Source organism: Amphiura filiformis, chromosome 18, assembly GCF_039555335.1.
Source record: "Amphiura filiformis chromosome 18, Afil_fr2py, whole genome shotgun sequence".
Classification (NCBI taxonomy): Eukaryota; Metazoa; Echinodermata; class Ophiuroidea; order Amphilepidida; family Amphiuridae; genus Amphiura; species Amphiura filiformis.
Genome location: NC_092645.1, coordinates 19621973 through 19638512, shown reverse-complemented (window position 1 = coordinate 19638512; position 16540 = coordinate 19621973). Strand labels below are relative to the sequence as shown.

Genomic DNA, 16540 nt, shown 5'->3' with positions numbered 1-16540 from the left:
GTCACAAATCTGGTCATTGTACACGTTCATATTTTACACACTTGCACCAAATATGTTTTGTTTAAGTCTTAGCTTAGCTTATATTTACATGAGGAACGGTAGGAAAGGACTATTTTGTTAATAATTTTGGTTTCTGCGTGCCCTCGCCGGTCCTGTGCATCCGTGCAGAGAAGTCATTGGAAATCGACGCATATTAGCCAGTATCACACGGAGGGAGGGAGTTGCCCCTTCCCTGGCTCCGCCACTACAAAATCTTTGATTTTTATCTTAGGAATATTACTAATCATGCTAATCATGCTAACAAATGACATTACTGTGCTAGTCCGAAACTAATAACCACAAGCTGCACTAGTCCGAATTGAAAATCACCGCGCTAGTCCGAATCTAGAAAAACATTCTTTAGTCCGCATTGCGCTAATCCAAATCTGAAAAACACTGGGCTGGTCCGAATCAATACTCGGACTAGCGCAGTGTTTTCAAGATTCGGACTAGTTCAGTGCTATTCAGACCGATGCGTATCTAATGTCAATCAGCTTGTTCACTCGCACATTCACTTTGCCTCCTGATTGCACGAAGGAGCATGGGGAATTCCCACAGTCTTATGTTTTCACCTCCGGTTTCCATATTGGAATGGGCAGTTTTGACATAAATTTGGGCAAATGTTCTCAAATCCGCGGTAAGCTTAACCACAGGCACACCCAGGACGAGTCATTCACCGCCACAGAAAAACTGTAACTTGAATAGATACTCTTTAAATGTACGATTTTGATATACTCGTATCATTGTGGCATGTGGGAATCCCCTCGGTCACCAGCCGTCCGACGGGTAATGCAGCCATACACAACTTGATCAAACTTTATCAAAAATAATAATATCACGCTACATAAACAGTAACGTAAACACTATAGAAAAATATATAGTCACCTTAAGGGATCTAGAATGAGCGTTTATTGCGTTTCGACAGTATTTTTTTTGGACATGAGAGCACCTCAGACCTATCGAATTGCATTCTGAATACGAAGCATGTCTTTCTGATATCAAATAATTTTCATTTTTTGAAAATCACAATATAATACAAATTTTATGACAAATTATAAAATTTAATATTTTTCAAATTTTTGATATATAACAGTCCTCGAAGTAAATTATATAAATCTAATGATATATTATTAAAGTGTATGTAGCAGGGAGGAAAAGCCGACGGTAAATTGAAAATTTTGACCTTTCATATTGAAGATATGGATTTTTTTCCCAAAAAGACCTATTTTTTTTGGTGTTTTGGGAAAAAAATCCATATCTCCAATACGAAAGGTCAAAATTTTCAATTGATTGTCGGCTTTTCATCCCACCTACATACACTTTAAGTATAAATCATCAGATTTGTAAAGTTTACTTCGAGTACTGTTAAATATCAAAAATATCAATTTTAATGATTTGCCATAAAATGTGTGTATTAAATTGCGAATTTCAAAAATCCAAATTATTTGATATCAGAAGGACATTCTTCGTATTCAGCATGCAATTCGATATGTCTGATGTGCTCTAATGTCCCAAAATAAATACTGTCCAACCGTTCATACCCCAGCCCTTAAGTTGAAGGTATCTGTGAACCAGCACTAAGCTAGTCCGAATATTGGTTCGGACTTTTTCAGACTCGGGCTAGCACAGTGTTTTTTTAGATTCTGACTAGCGGCGTGGTTTTCAGCATTGTAGTAAAACACTGCGTTAGGTCCAATAAAAAACAAAATTAGCGGCGTACTTTTTAGAATGAAATTTCGGACTAGCACGGTGTCGGATTGTTGCATTGGTTTTTATTTTCGGACTAGAGCATATTATTTTGGACTAGAGCGGTGTGTTTTATTTTCGGGCTGACGCACATCTAAGTATAGGAATTGTGTGTTCTTGAACTAGCGGTGTGTCGGTCTGAGCGGTGCACCCCATGTACCCATGTAGGGTAAGGTTTCATGTATATAAGATGATAATAATATTTTGCTCTAATACACAGCTTGTAACGTTACTCTCACGTCTCCTGGAATGGTGTCTTCCACCAACTATCCTGAACATTATTACAATAATGATGTCTGCTCAACAAGAATTACAGCTGATCCAGGCAAAGAGATACGGATAATCTTCAGTGATTTTCAATTAGAAGACAAGGCTGAAGTCAATGACAAACGCCAATGTGTGAACGACTTTCTACAAATATATGATGCCAGCTACGCAAAGTCTGACCAGTTGATTGGGACATTTTGTGGTGATGTTGTTCCTCAACCAATTCGATCATCTGGGAGGAGCTGTTTCTTTTGTTTTCATCGAATTTTGGGATATCTGGAATGGGATATAAAGCAGAAGTATTATTTGAAGACGGTAGGTTGGTTTACTATTTCGGATAATGTAACTAACCCTCATCAAAGATGGTAAAGTACTTCAACATACTAACGAGTATACATGTAATCTAGGCCAGCTCAAAAAGAAACCAGGCAGTTGCCCAACTGACACAACAGCAAAATGCACTGAAATGGAACAGCTTCCTGGACTACATGTCACAACCAATTTGGTGTGTGGGTGTGGGGGTGTGTGTGTGTAAAACAATTGTAACAGCAATGTGGACTTTCCTGTCTTAGGATTGCCTCACACAAATAACACTCGTACCCAACGAACATAAACACACCCGACACACCCCAACACGGCGAAATACGCCCCGTGCGCCCCAAAACTCTCTCACGAATGGATACCTTCCTTTGTTTTGACTTCTTCACGTGCCTTATACAGCAAGCGGTTCCACGCAAGTGCATTTTTCACTTGTGTCAGTAAGGTAAACGTTTGGAATTGACATGTCATTAGACAATAATGTTAGAGTAGAGGATTGAAGTAATCATGTGTGTACTTTTGGTTCATTTTGATGGACAGATTTTCAAGATATGACTATGTGAAAAGATTTTTTTTGAGCCCAGTTTATGTGATCGGCCACAACGAAATGAGTATAAAGTCGCTAGTTGGTAGTTTTGAGACATCCAGGCCAAAATTGGTGGGGTGGAGGAGACAATGGGCCACGAAGGAAACAAAGACCATTAAGTGAGTAGCCAGGGTGTTTCAAAACTACCAACTAATTTTAGGTTCATTTTGTGGCGGCATGTTAATTTAAGGGATCCAAAATGAGCGTTTATTGCGTTTCGACAGTATTTTTGTGGGACATGAGAGCACCTCAGACCTATCGAATTGCATTCTGAATACGAAGCATGTCTTTCTGATATCAAATAATTTTCTTTTTTTTTTAGATCACAATATAATACACATTTTATGACAAATTATAAAAATTTGATATTTTTCAAATTTTTGATATATAACAGTCCTCGAAGTAAATTATATAAATCTAATGATATGTTCTTAAAGTGTATGTAGCAGGGAGGAAAAGCCGACGGTCAATTGAAAATTTTGACCTTTCATATTGAAGATATGGATTTTTTCCCAAAAGACCTAATTTTTTGTGTGTTTTGGGAAAAAAATCCATATCTTCAATACGAAAGGTCAAAATTTTCAATTGATCGTCGGCTTTTCATCCCACCTACATACACTTTAAGTATAAATCATCAGATTTATAAAGTTTACTTCAAGTACTGTTAAATATCAAAAATATCAATTTTAATGATTTGCCATAAAATGTGTATTAAATTGCGAATTTCAAAAATCAAAATTATTTGATATCAGAATGACATTCTTCATATTCAGAATGCAATTCGATATGTCTGATGTGCTCTAATGTCCCAAAATAAATACTGTCCAAACGTTCATACCCCAGCCCTTAAGGAACAATATAAGACTGCGAAATTGTGCTATTCCAGTTGAAATTCAAACTCCCCCTATGGTGGACAAAATCTTCCACGAGGAGTGTGAATTTCAAATTGGGTTATCTGAATGGGTGGCTCCATTTGTAATCTACTCTCTCGGTGTGGCAGATAAACAGTAGCGTAGCCCGGAGGCAGGAGCAGAGTGCCCCCTGACAAAAAATGAAAGAGAAAATCGGAAGGCAAAGAAAAAGAAAAAGGGGCAAAAGCCCATTTACCACCAAAATTCACCCTACTTCGATCATGGGCCAACATTGTGTAAAACCAATACAAACTCCTTAGTCTGTGAGGTTAATCCGATCCGCCCAATAGTGGACTGCATGACTTGTGCAGCATATAGGTTATCTGCTCTCTGGCTGAAATAAGCACCGTATCGCTATAATTCAATACACCACGCAGTGGAGTTGTCTGGCATTCTCGTAGATGAAATTTTTAAGTCGTGACGTAGTCTCCATGTTCACAATAATCAAGAAGAAAATCGCCACCGCGCCATTAGAATACAAACCCTGCTGTGGCACCGTTATGTCGATGATGTTCTGGTATCATAAAGAAATGAAAGAGAAAATCGGAAGGCAAAGAAAAAGAAAAGGGGCAAAAAGCCCGTTTATCACCAAAATTCACCCGACTTCGATCATGGGCCAAAATAGTGTAAAACCAATACAAACTCCTTGGCCTGTGAGGGTAATCCGATCCGCCCAATAGTGGACTACATGGGCAACATAGGTTATCAGCTCTTATTGTCTGGCATTCTCGTCGGTGAAAGTTTTAAGTCGTGACGTAGTCTCCATGTTCACAATAATCAAGAAGAAAATCGCCACCGCGCCATTAGAATACAAACCCTGGTATGGCACCGTTATGTCGATGATGTTCTGGAATCATAAGGAAAGTCTCCACAGAACAATTAACATACCACAGCAAGATCCTATTGTTAGACACTTTGATCATGTTGATTTTGAGGGAGGAGGATGGTACAGTAAAACTTCTGGTCTATAGAAAGAAAACCATACCAACCAGCGTCAGGCGACCGGTATTTAAACGTTGACTCATAGCACCCTCTTCATCAAAAGATTGGCGTTGTAAGAAATCTGCTTGACAGAATAAAGACAATGAGGAAGAATAAAGTAGAATTAAGAAGACATTCATCAGTTGAGCTTGTAAGTGGACGTTTGACAAGCAGGTGCAAAGTAAAGCTGAAATGGAAAAGACCAAAGACGATCGGGACCGCACACAGTATACAGATTATAATAAGCATACTAACTCGAGATACTCTAGCTAAAATACAGGTTTACATTTACTATCTTACATTATCTTGCTGTATTTCAGCTAGAGCGCCAGACAACAAGCTTCCGGTGTTTTTTGGAGAACAATACTGTTACGTAAGACGAAGAAGAAACCCGCCCTGGAGCCCGCCCTACTCATTATTTCATTGTACTTTAAAATTTGCAATTTGCCTCCACACATTACGTAATCAACACAAAGCTTTTGTGAGGACTAGTGAGTGGATAAGAAATTGACAGCGGAGGATACGAACGACACGCCGATTTGTAGTTGTCAATCATGAATTGCTGCAACGTTTTAGTATTTTACTGCATGGCATTCCGCAAACACCATGACAAATTATGCCGTATTTTTCCAAAGATCATCTGAAGTAAGCTGAATGCGATCTGTACTTTTGTAACATTCCGATCGCTTTTGATCACCTATTATCGGCGAATTTGCTTGAAAACACGTGAGTTCATGTTGTGTAAACATAATTAGCATGGACACAAATGAAATTACGATGCGATACAATACAATTTGAATGCGCAGCAGATCTATAGAAATAACGTTACCCGGTTTTTTGCAGAATTAGACCACGTCTGAAGCATACTATGGGCATGGTGGTAACTCCATACGTGGTAGGTTTGTCAGAGGAGCTTAGAATATTTCGTCATGAAGCCACATAACTCTCTAAAAAGAGTGTACCTGAGGTACTGTATTCCTGTCAAACCTATATACCTATCTACCATTCAGCAACATGCATTTCTGCACCTGCTGCCTGGCTCAATAACCGCTTCCAATTCCTACGGTCTAGAACTACAACCTCGGTTTCCTTTACAATCCAACCAAAGTTCTGCCTTGGGATGTCTCTGTGGATGACGTCTCTCCATGAAGTCCTTGGAGGGACTTTGATTACGTCTCCCGAGGGTTGGCTTCTAAAGGTAGAGCCTCTTGCGGTATGGTCTTTATCCATTCGCTGCAGGTGGCCAAACCACTCATTAATTTATCATGTTTCTTATTGCAGGATATCCTGTTAAGGGATTCTCCAGCAGGGCATTCCGCGGGGGATTCATAGGCAAGATACGCGTGCCAGTCTATGGTGTTGCGAACAACTGGCGTATTGAAGTGACTTTCAGAAGACGGATCTACGGTTTGGAGGTAAGGGGTTGCACCAGGCCCGTACGCAAGATTTATGGGGGAGCGGATTTTGAAAAGGTTGAATTTTTTCCTGGATACTGAGGAGGGCTATTTTGTGAAAGGTGGACATTCTTCCCAAAAATTTGGACCTTTATTATTGATCAAAAAAAGCATACAAAAACTCGATTTTTTTTTAACGCTAGTAGGACTTAATAGCTATTATGGGGGACTTTTGCATCCTTTTGAAAAATGGACTTGCTATTATTTCCTTGCAGCTTATGGAATGTGATGCTAAACTTGCTGATATCCCTGACAACGGAGCTGACAAGATGCACTTTATCCTGGATGCTGATAAAGATGACAAGAAGATCTTGCATCGTGGTGATAAAATCGAGGTTGAATTCATTGCCAAGACCTTCAAACGAGCTCGTGATGTCAAATTTGAAACTTTTTTCAAACCTAATCATTCTGATATTCTGTAAATAGATCCAAATATCAAATTCAACGTGATATAGATCATTTTCATTACTCTTCGATAATTCCATTTTTCACCAGGATTTAAGTTGCCGCCGTACTGAAAAAACTATATGATGGCAATTATGAAAGGTCTATAACCATTAGCAATAATTTGCAGGAACTATATTTAATTAAGTAGAAATGGTTTTTTTGAGATCCAAAAACTGATACTCACTCACAAATATTTCAATTCCTATCAGGAATCTTAATCACTCTGGTGTTTCTAGATGTTAGTAGAAACGGCAACACTGTCTGGTCTTGATGACTTAGCCAAACTTTCAAGAGGAACTTACATTTTAACATTATAGCTAGCATTTATTAAACAGTTTTAAAAGAAAAATGGGGTCCAACTAATTATTCAAATTTCTTTACAGGTGTTTGATTCTAAAATGTGTTTGATACTAATCATCATATTCACGGTAAATCTTGCTATAAACCATACCAATGTATTTCTCTCGTCATAAGGATTCAGAAAAAGAATAGTTTAACCTATCTCCGTTGTACATTTCTTGAGTATTAGGGGAAAAGGTCAAATGTCAAAATTTGGAATCTACAGGGGGGGAAAAATGAAAACTTATGAAATCATATTGTTCCGCTTGCCAAAGCATTTAAAGGGCATTTCGTGATCCACAGCCTCATCCCCCACTTTTCCCAAAAAAAGTTGAGATTTTTACACCACTGGATACCTCTGGCTACATAATGTTTATGTACCAAATATTTCTTGCAGATTAATTCGTTTAGCAAAAATATCGACAAATTTGAATTTCGTTCTGGTGCACCAGAACGAAATTACAACACATTGTTAATGGAGCAGTGTAATACACATAATCATGCATAACTCACAAACGCAAAATCGGAATCAACTGAAATTTTGGAAATAAGCTTTTTTCGTGGATATCTACTGAAAAATGTCATAAAAGAGGATGCTAGGATCACGAAATCCTCCTTTAATAAAAGAATAGTTTGCCATAACTCAGGTGGTTGTTACCCTGGTAACATGGCAAAGAAGATCAAATTCCATAGAGCCGTAATTGCCTTGACGATGATGAAAGCAAGACATTGGTATGGTTTTTAACAAGATTTGAACAACTTTGAAATTTCACCCCCTGCATAAACGGCCATTTTGGATTTATGCAAATTAGGAACTTTTCCACTACTTGGACTTTTGGGGACTTTTGATATTTTCTTTAATATAATTTTTGCTGAAAAGAAAACAATGTTTGCTGAGCGCAAAAAGGTGGCCGCTTCTAATATATTAAATACAACATTTACAAACCAAATCTTGCCAGCGTGCTTCCACTGATAACGGACCTGGACCCCCTCCTCCAAAGTAGGCCTACGACAGCAGGGTCCAATAGATGGTATGAAGTTATATGCCTACCCAACAAACACAGAATCAGGTTTTTTTAAAAACATTAGGCCTAAACGAGTGTTGGTTCAACTGGTTAATTCGTTTTAATAATATTTTGGCCTAAATGTTGGGTAAGCACTATATTATAGGCCTATTAAAGGTTATACGTTTGTAGAACGTTTCATAATGAAACACACTACAACAAAATTAAAAACATGTTGTGAAAAAGTTATTGTAGACATATATTTGGCAACATTGTTCCAACGTAGAATATGTTTTGCAGCAAGTGTTCAATGTTTTTGATTGTTATTTTTAAAATGTTTAAAAAGTTTATAATCCAACATTTATTAGTTATTACATGTTATTAGGTAAAGACCTACTACGTGCACTGAATTCATAATGCATGCGATATAACACCCTCAAAACTATTCAGTTTCAATAAAATGTGTCATACATTTACAAAAATGATATCATAATTGGCCAAACGTTTTCTATAGCTATAGGCAATCCAGTGTTTACCTTTGCTTTAATCACGTTAATTGTACTACTGCAACAATTGATTGAATCCACCTCGAGATAATTCCGTATAGTTTTTGTGACCAAAAAAGTTTTCCTCTCGGTAAACGGCACTAAGCATCCTAAGTAGGCCTATGCCTATAATAATTGTAGGCCTATTATAGTCAAACACTTCCGCCCATGGTGTCAAACGCTCCGCTTTAACATGTTTAATAGATCCTCTTTTTGATCATTTGATTCATGTGAACATGGTGAAAACTGAAAATTCCTCACTTTGTGTAACTTGATAACGCTTTGGCCCAATATCTTTGCAGAATGGGAGTCTTTTTAACACCCGTTTATGACCAAAATACAGAAGAAAAAGAATTTTAAGGCTTCATTAAGGGGTGGGGTATGAACGTTTGGACAGTATTTACTGTGGGACATTAGAGCACATCAGACATATCGAATTGCATTCTGAATACGAAGAATGTCCTTCTGATATCAAATAATTTTGATTTTTAAAATTCGCAATGTAATACACATTTTATGGCAAATGATTAAAATTGATATTTTTGATATTTAACAGTACTCAAGTAAACTTATGTAGGTGGGATGAAAAGACGACGATCAATTGAAAATTTTGACATTTCGTATTGAAGATATGGAGTTTTTTTCCCAAAACACCCAAAAAAATATAGGTCTTTTTGGGAAAAAAATCCATATCTTTACTATGAAAGGTAAAAATTTTCAATTGAACGTCGGCTTTTCCTCCCAGCTACATACACTTTAAGAATATGTCATTAGATTTATAAAATTTACTTCGAGGACTGCTATATATCAAAATGTGAAAAATATCAAATTTTAATAATTTGTCATAAAATTTATTATATCGTTAATTTCAAAAATGAAAATTATTTGATATCAGAAAGACATTCTTCGTATTCAGAATGCAATCCGACATGTCTGATATGCTCTCATGTCCCACAAAAAATACTGTCAAAACGCTCATTCCAGATCCCTTAAGTCTTTTATTTTCATTAAGGCTGTGGATATACCACGCTGCACTGGTACGTTCACGCAGTATCTCTGCATTGAACCATATCATGTTGATCACTTGCACCTGTAAGTAGTATCTTTGAAAAGACCGGTATTGTATTCAATCTATGATTGCAGACATACCGTACACATGTAACCTGCTTGTAGTGGAGCGAGATATATTCAAAATTGTTTTCACCTATTATTATGGTAGTTAATCCCAACGCTATGCAGATTCTATTGTTCTATTGTTTCCGATTAGAGCGCTGACATATTGGAAAATGTTGCCAATCAATATTCATGAGAGTGTACATTCAACGTCCAGTTTTCGAAATTGGGTGACTTGTGCTTGGCAGGTGCGAAATACATCTGACTGGGCTCATTAATTACGTAACGCACAACGGCATTGATGTCATCGAATGGCTGCTTAGTGCTGTTATGTGTTAAGTTTTATAATAATTATTATTACATTTATTTTCCTTTCTTTTCTTTCTCTGTATTTATTCTTTCATAGGCCTACACTAACTTTATCGCTCCCTCGCTATCCTTCTCTCTCTCTTGCCTTCTTCCCCCTCTTTCTTTTCTTTTTGTCCTCTCTCACTCTCCCTGTCATTCCAATATAAATATTAGTCCAGTTGACACCCCATAGGCCCTGTACACCAACCTTGCAATAGTTGGTACTATGAAGTTTTTTTCTTGATTTGTGGTCTCAAGGGGTCCCTGAGCAAATTTAGCTTAGTTGCCAAATTGGCAACTTTGGGCAACTCGTAATTTGCATAAATCCAATATGGCCACCATCGGCCATCTTGAAAATACAACTTTTGGGCCCCTTGCCCAAAATTAATGTGCAATATATCATTTCAAGGTGGTTTTGGTGCGAGGAATCCATTTCTGGAGTCCTATTCTCTTAAAAGGTCGGGATCAGCTCAAATCCAAGATGGCCGCCATCCGCCATCTTGGAAATATAACTTTTGAACCCTTGGTCAAAACTAATGTGCAATACACCATTTAGTGGGTTTCCTAATATGAGTAATCCATTTCTGGGGTTAATAATTTCATCAAAGGATGGCATTAGCTCAAATCCAAGATGGCGGGATCAGCTCAAATCCAAGATGGCTGCCAGATGTCATTCAACATTTTTCGTAAATAACCATAGTATGAAATACATTTTCCATTTTTTATTTTTGTTGTCACTAGTATTTATTCCCTGTACTTCGCCTGGTGGGGTAACATCTACATAACCACCAGACCTCTGCTCTTATTACATGTATAACGTCACTTTAATTCAATAGCTGCATCCGTTCTAATCAGGGGTGTGAAATCTCCTCTTTTAAGCTGAAATCCTCTTTTTTGGAAATTCTTTGAGGCAAAATTTTAGTTCTTTCTTTCATTTTCAACCCATTTTGAGCATATTGCAGTGCTTTTCCTCTTTTTTCTTCTCTTTTGAACAAAGTTCCTCTTTTTTTTCAATAGAGGTCACTCACACCCCTGTCTAATAGAACTTTGAGTGTTGTTATATAAATCTTTAGGTAAGAAGCATCTTAAACATTTATAATGGTACCATGAAATGCATCAAGGTAACTCCAAATGTGACACGATCTGCTCCATGGGGGCCAAAGGAGGCATTTTTAAAAATTGAGTTAGAATGATTATTACCTTATACAAACATTATGCTATCATATACTGAAAACACCAAAGGTCTAGCATACTTGGTTCTAAAGTTTTGAAGTTTTGTGATGTCTATTTTCTTATGTATTTTATTGTTTTTTTACTCCACATTTTTGTCTGTATCCCAATTTCATATTTACCGCCTTTGGCCCCATGGACCAGATCGTGTCACAAATGCTCTAAGATCTAACTCTTATCATAAATTGAAGTTGTCTATTTGTTATAGTGTAATAAATCCCTTGCCCCTTAACTTAACATATGTTATGTGTTATACATGTATACCATAAGTTGGTGTTTACTGTACATTACTACCATTTGTCACTCCCACTCATCATCCAAGTCCATGCCATCGTCATCTTGATCCAAAATACTGTCTGCCTCATCATTCTCCTCTTCAGTCTCGTCCTCATCATTCTCCTCTTCAGTCTCGTCCTATACCAGAGAAGATGTAATTCTGTTCTCCCTGCTTTTCTTACATCTTCTCTTGCAAACTGGAATGTGTATGTGGAGAATTGTAATTTTAATATCCGATGCTAAGGAAACAAGCAGGTATGACTATAATATTAATCAAGAATAATATCAAACAAATCCTCCTACTCTCTCAGTACACTTGATTTAGGCCTGCATTATGAATAAATCCTTGAAGTAAACCGTTTAGCTAAACAAGAAACCTTTCGTGCTTGGCTGATCCTTACTGGATGAAGGTCATATAGAGGCCCTGCATGCTTTCATCGATTGGCTCTAAACAAAGGATTTGAACCGGTGTCCTTCACTAAAGCATAGTGCAGTGCAGTCATTTCAATCAAATGTTGTCATCAACCTATTTGATCGTAGTGCATTTGTTATGTGTACGAGCGTGTTTATAGTGGGAGCAGATGTGCGGTACATAACGGTAAATTTCTATCCGGTCAGAAATTATCCGGATAAACACTAGCAGTATATGTATGTAGGGTAGATCGATATGCTTCTCAACCAAAGGATATTGTATTTGCACTATAAACACACCAGTGTAAATTGTGTGCGGTATTACCGGAAGTAGGAGCTTCGTCATGATGGGTAGACACTAGTATTTTGATAAGTAAAATAGCTGGATGAGGTATGTAGCTGGTTGGGGTGGTTACGGGTCGCTAAAACCACTAACCGCGAAATATGGATATCCAACTAGTTTGCCCCATATGGCTACAAAGAATCACTAACCGCGCAATGTTGATATCCAACTGCCCGCAGGGTCATAAAGAACCACTAACCGTGGATATCCAACTCAAAAAAGCATCAATATCTACCAAAACGTAAAAAGGGCCAAAGTTTTAAAAAAAATTGTGAAGCTTTTCACCCTTTTCTAAACTTGGTCCCATTTATCACACTAACCGCGAAATGTGGATATCAAACTAGTTTGCCCCACAAGGCTTCAAAATATCACTAACCGTGATATATGGATATCCAACTAGTTTGCCCCGCAGGGCTACAAAGAACCACTAACCGCGATAATGGATATCCAACTAGTTTGCCTCGCATGGCTACAAAGAACCACTAACCGCGCAATATGGATATCCAGCTCAAAAAAAGTAGCAATATCTACCAAAAAAACGTTTTAAAACGCAAAAAGGGGCCAAAGTTTAAAAAATCTTTCCTGTGTGGCTTTTCACCCTTTTAAACTTGGTCCCATTTATGAAAGTTTCTAAAGACCCATACAGAGTCATCTATAGTTGTTGGTTTTCTTAGTTGTCAGTGTTTATTTCGTAGAGTAAATGAATTAATGTTCGTGCGTGATTGAAGTATTTCCGTATGGACGTTATAATGTATTTTGATTTAAGAAAAAGTAGCAAATACTCACTTTCGTCATGTTGGATTCTGCGCCTTATGTAGAGATGTAGGGCCTATATGCAGCAGGTTGACATACAGTCGATTTGCTAAGTATAATACTCCACTACTCTTTATATAAACACACAATATAATAAAATATACACCTTCTATAATGTTTTTTGATAATAGGCCTACATACATTGATATAGCCTAAGTCATATTGCACCGCTTTCGAACAGTTTCAAAACTATTAAGTACTAATTTTGTTGCATGGAAAAATTATGACCCGTTCTTCATGTTATTATGATTAAATGGGACCAAGTTTAAAAAAGGGTGAAAAGCCACACAGGAAAGATTTTTAAACTTTGGCCCTTTTTTGCGTTTTAAAACGTTTTTTGGTAGATTGAATTTAACAGATATCATGGGCAGCCAACCACGATTTATCAGCATTGAAAAGATATATTACTTGACATAATTGGAGCATACTGAAAATTTGATCCCCATGTGACCTTGATTGACCTCTCCCCGGAATGCCCGGAAGTTTCAGGAGGTGAGCCCAAGCTAAATTTATTCAGAATCAATCAAAGATCCCAAAATTACTCTCAAACTTTTGTTCTATGATTTGGTCACGGATTCTACAGGCTGGTCCTGTACTACTGCGGAATTATCTCCATTGCAATATATTAACCCTCCTCGTCCTTGCATCTTCTCTATCCGTTAGGTGGCTTTGAAGTTATTCCAGGAATAATAGACAAAGGGATAGGCATCCCAAGTTACGTAACCAAACCGGAAGATGTAGACTAGGTCTAGACAATAGGCGCCATATTGCAGGAGGTTAGGGTTCATAGAAAACGTTACGTTAAGGTTAAATACAATTGATTTTCAAGGCTTGATTCCAGAGGGCGTAAGTTAATAATGGAAACAGCCATGCAGAAAAGAATGAACTCACGCGTACAATAGTGTATCAATCTGAACAAGGGCAAAAACAATCAATCGCTGCAGTCAGAAAGAAAGAAACGAACAAGAAAAAAGAAAAAAAGTGAGAGAAAGATAAATGGAACGGACCACATACCAAAGTTTTCCAGCTCAAAACTATAATATTATATAGTCGATCGTGAGTCCGGCGCGCTAACCAATTGAGCTACTGGCAGTACTGGGGTACATATGAAATTGATTGATCTCAAACTGACTATTATGGAATAGTGCATAACAGGCTCTTATGATAAACAAGCTCATTATACCGCTGTAGATGTCGGAGGTTTTTTGCAAAAGTAGCTTAAAAAATTTGGTAAAGTAAGCGACAGACATTTGAGAAATAATGTAGGCAGTTAGAAATCAAAATTAACGTTCCACAATCCAGATATCGATAATGTAACATAACAGTGTTTTGTGGTACAAGATTCTCGAAAATTGTTCCCCAAAACGGGCTAATAAAATTTAATCGGTACTGTATTTGGTTCTTCCTCATGGCAACATTATTTCTTTGGTCGATTTGTAGTACAATAAAAAAAAGGAGAAAACAATCACTCGGCGTGGTTTTATACGGAGCGAACATTTGAAAAAACTGCATGGAACGCGTTTTTTGATCTTGTGAACATGGTGCGTAAAAATGATTTAAACGAAGGATTTTCAAACGGATTCTAAAATTTGTATAAACACACAAAAATCATGTAAAGATACATCCATGCACCAACATTTTGACTCACTGCGATATTTGATTGCTGAGAAAACGCGGTTTTAGAGAACAACTTTATACGTCTTTTATACGTTTTTTATACGTTTGTAATAGTTGTAATACCGACAGGTAAAAACATTGATTTCTTAAAATTCTCCCGATTTTCAATTACTAAATATAAGTATAGTACTTGACAAACCATTCTTTGGTGAATCTATGCAATATGACGGTAATTTTTGAAACATCTATGAATTAATCTTAAACATCTTCATGATATTATTTTTTCAAAGCAACGATCATGCTTTAATATTTACAAAATGGCGAGTGATGTAGCCTAGGTCGAACAATAGCGTGACGTAGTTCCCGACATTGTTCCTATTATATGCACTTTCACCCTCTTGATTATTCGCACAATTGGGCGGTCAAAACACCAGTTTGGTGCAGCGAGGCCCAGTAATGGCCGACCAAATCCTGACCATGACTTGGCTCGAGAGATTCCTCTATAGCCTATTATCAAGGGGGTGACACTAACTTCACGGTTGTTCTATTATCAACGCAAACCTATGACAAATCCCGCTGGTTTGCTAGTTAGAAAATGAGGCCAGTTATCGATCGGTTATGAATAATTAATTTCGATCCCTTTTAGGGTTGGCAAATAACGACGCCGTTAGTTTTGCGAACTCTGCCTGTTCAATGCGAGTAGCAAGCTTGAAAGTGCGCCAGCTTAGCAGAGCAGGGAGCAATCCGGTGATGGCGCACTAGTATTTCCCATCAGGCACCAGTGATTTGTTTTTACAGAAAGTCTACTAATTTGATAATGGAATAACCTTTCGCAATAGTAATGTCGAAATTAGGAATTGGTGTCAATAATACGACGGTAGTGTATCACTTGAATTTGATACGATATTCAGCCAGCGATTTAGCGATAAAAAACCTTTGACCACTGACCTGACCTGAAGCACGTGAGGCGCCATATTCGTTTGTTTTATTTCCTCGTGTGATAATAAATATCATTCAAACTATAGTTGTCGGCCGTGAACGTAGTTTATAACTGGCCTAAGAAGTTTGTTTTTAAAAATAAGTAAATAATCATCGCTCACCGTTCTATTTGATCTTGTGGATTTCCCAACATGTAATAAATTGAAACGCCACTACCGGATTGCTCTCAGGTAGTAAAGCGGGCGCACTTTCAACCTTCGAAGCTTGCTATTCACTACCGGTAGTAATATTAATTAAGTGATGTCACTGATGTGCAGCGTTTCTGGAATAGCACTTGCATCGTGCATGTATAATTTGAATGTAGCTTGCTGTATTCAATATGTGCATGCATATTACAGGAGCTTTATAGGTCCATCGAAAAAACAATTGAATAATTTAGGAGATTATCAGGGGCTGTGAATAATTATGAGTCCTGGGGAGGGTAAAATTGGGGTGAGGGGTGCGATTTTGGCCTTAAAACGCTTTAAAAGGCTTAGGATAACCAGGGGCGGGTACTTGGATTATTTTTTCGACGGAGATGTGCGGCCTGAGCTTCCGAACCCATAACCATTTCTAAGGGTCACGATTTTACCGAAAATAGGTAGGCCCCTACCCATATCTAAGGATTGTCAGGAAAGTAAGGACCCATATCTAAGGATTTGAGCTTGAAAATAGTAAAAGCAACATGTTTTCCGGCATGTTTTTCACACATAGCACCGAAAATCTAAAAGGGAGACCCATGTCTATGGATTTTTCGTGGAAAACCTTATACGT

The 16540-nt window shown here is 37.6% G+C and overlaps 2 protein-coding genes across 2 annotated transcripts in view; both read left to right on the top strand.

Moving 5' to 3' along the window:
* The window catches only part of LOC140139966 (extracellular serine proteinase-like), a 36642-nt gene extending 29306 nt beyond the window's left edge, over positions 1-7336 (top strand). Inside the window, exons 13-15 of the mRNA XM_072161772.1 lie at positions 2006-2367; positions 6130-6263; positions 6518-7336. The gene's annotated coding sequence lies outside the window, so the exon portion shown is untranslated. The remainder of the gene's footprint in view (positions 1-2005; positions 2368-6129; positions 6264-6517) is intronic.
* LOC140139015 (uncharacterized) lies at positions 2035-6724 on the top strand. The gene is made up of 3 exons (XM_072160797.1): positions 2035-2371; positions 6130-6263; positions 6518-6724. Exons 1-3 carry the CDS (start codon positions 2035-2037, stop codon positions 6722-6724), a joined length of 678 nt encoding a protein of 225 aa, XP_072016898.1.
* Positions 7337-16540: the final 9204 nt, after the last annotated feature.

Excerpts from the sequence above, each read along its gene's own strand:
- LOC140139015 (XM_072160797.1), top strand. The coding sequence starts at position 2,035 with ATGGTGTCTTCCACCAACTATCCTGAACATTATTACAATAATGATGTC. Across the intron at positions 2,372-6,129 it reads GTATTATTTGAAGACGGTAG|GATATCCTGTTAAGGGATTC; the intron begins GTTGGTTTACTA and ends TTCTTATTGCAG. Across the intron at positions 6,264-6,517 it reads GACGGATCTACGGTTTGGAG|CTTATGGAATGTGATGCTAA; the intron begins GTAAGGGGTTGC and ends ATTTCCTTGCAG.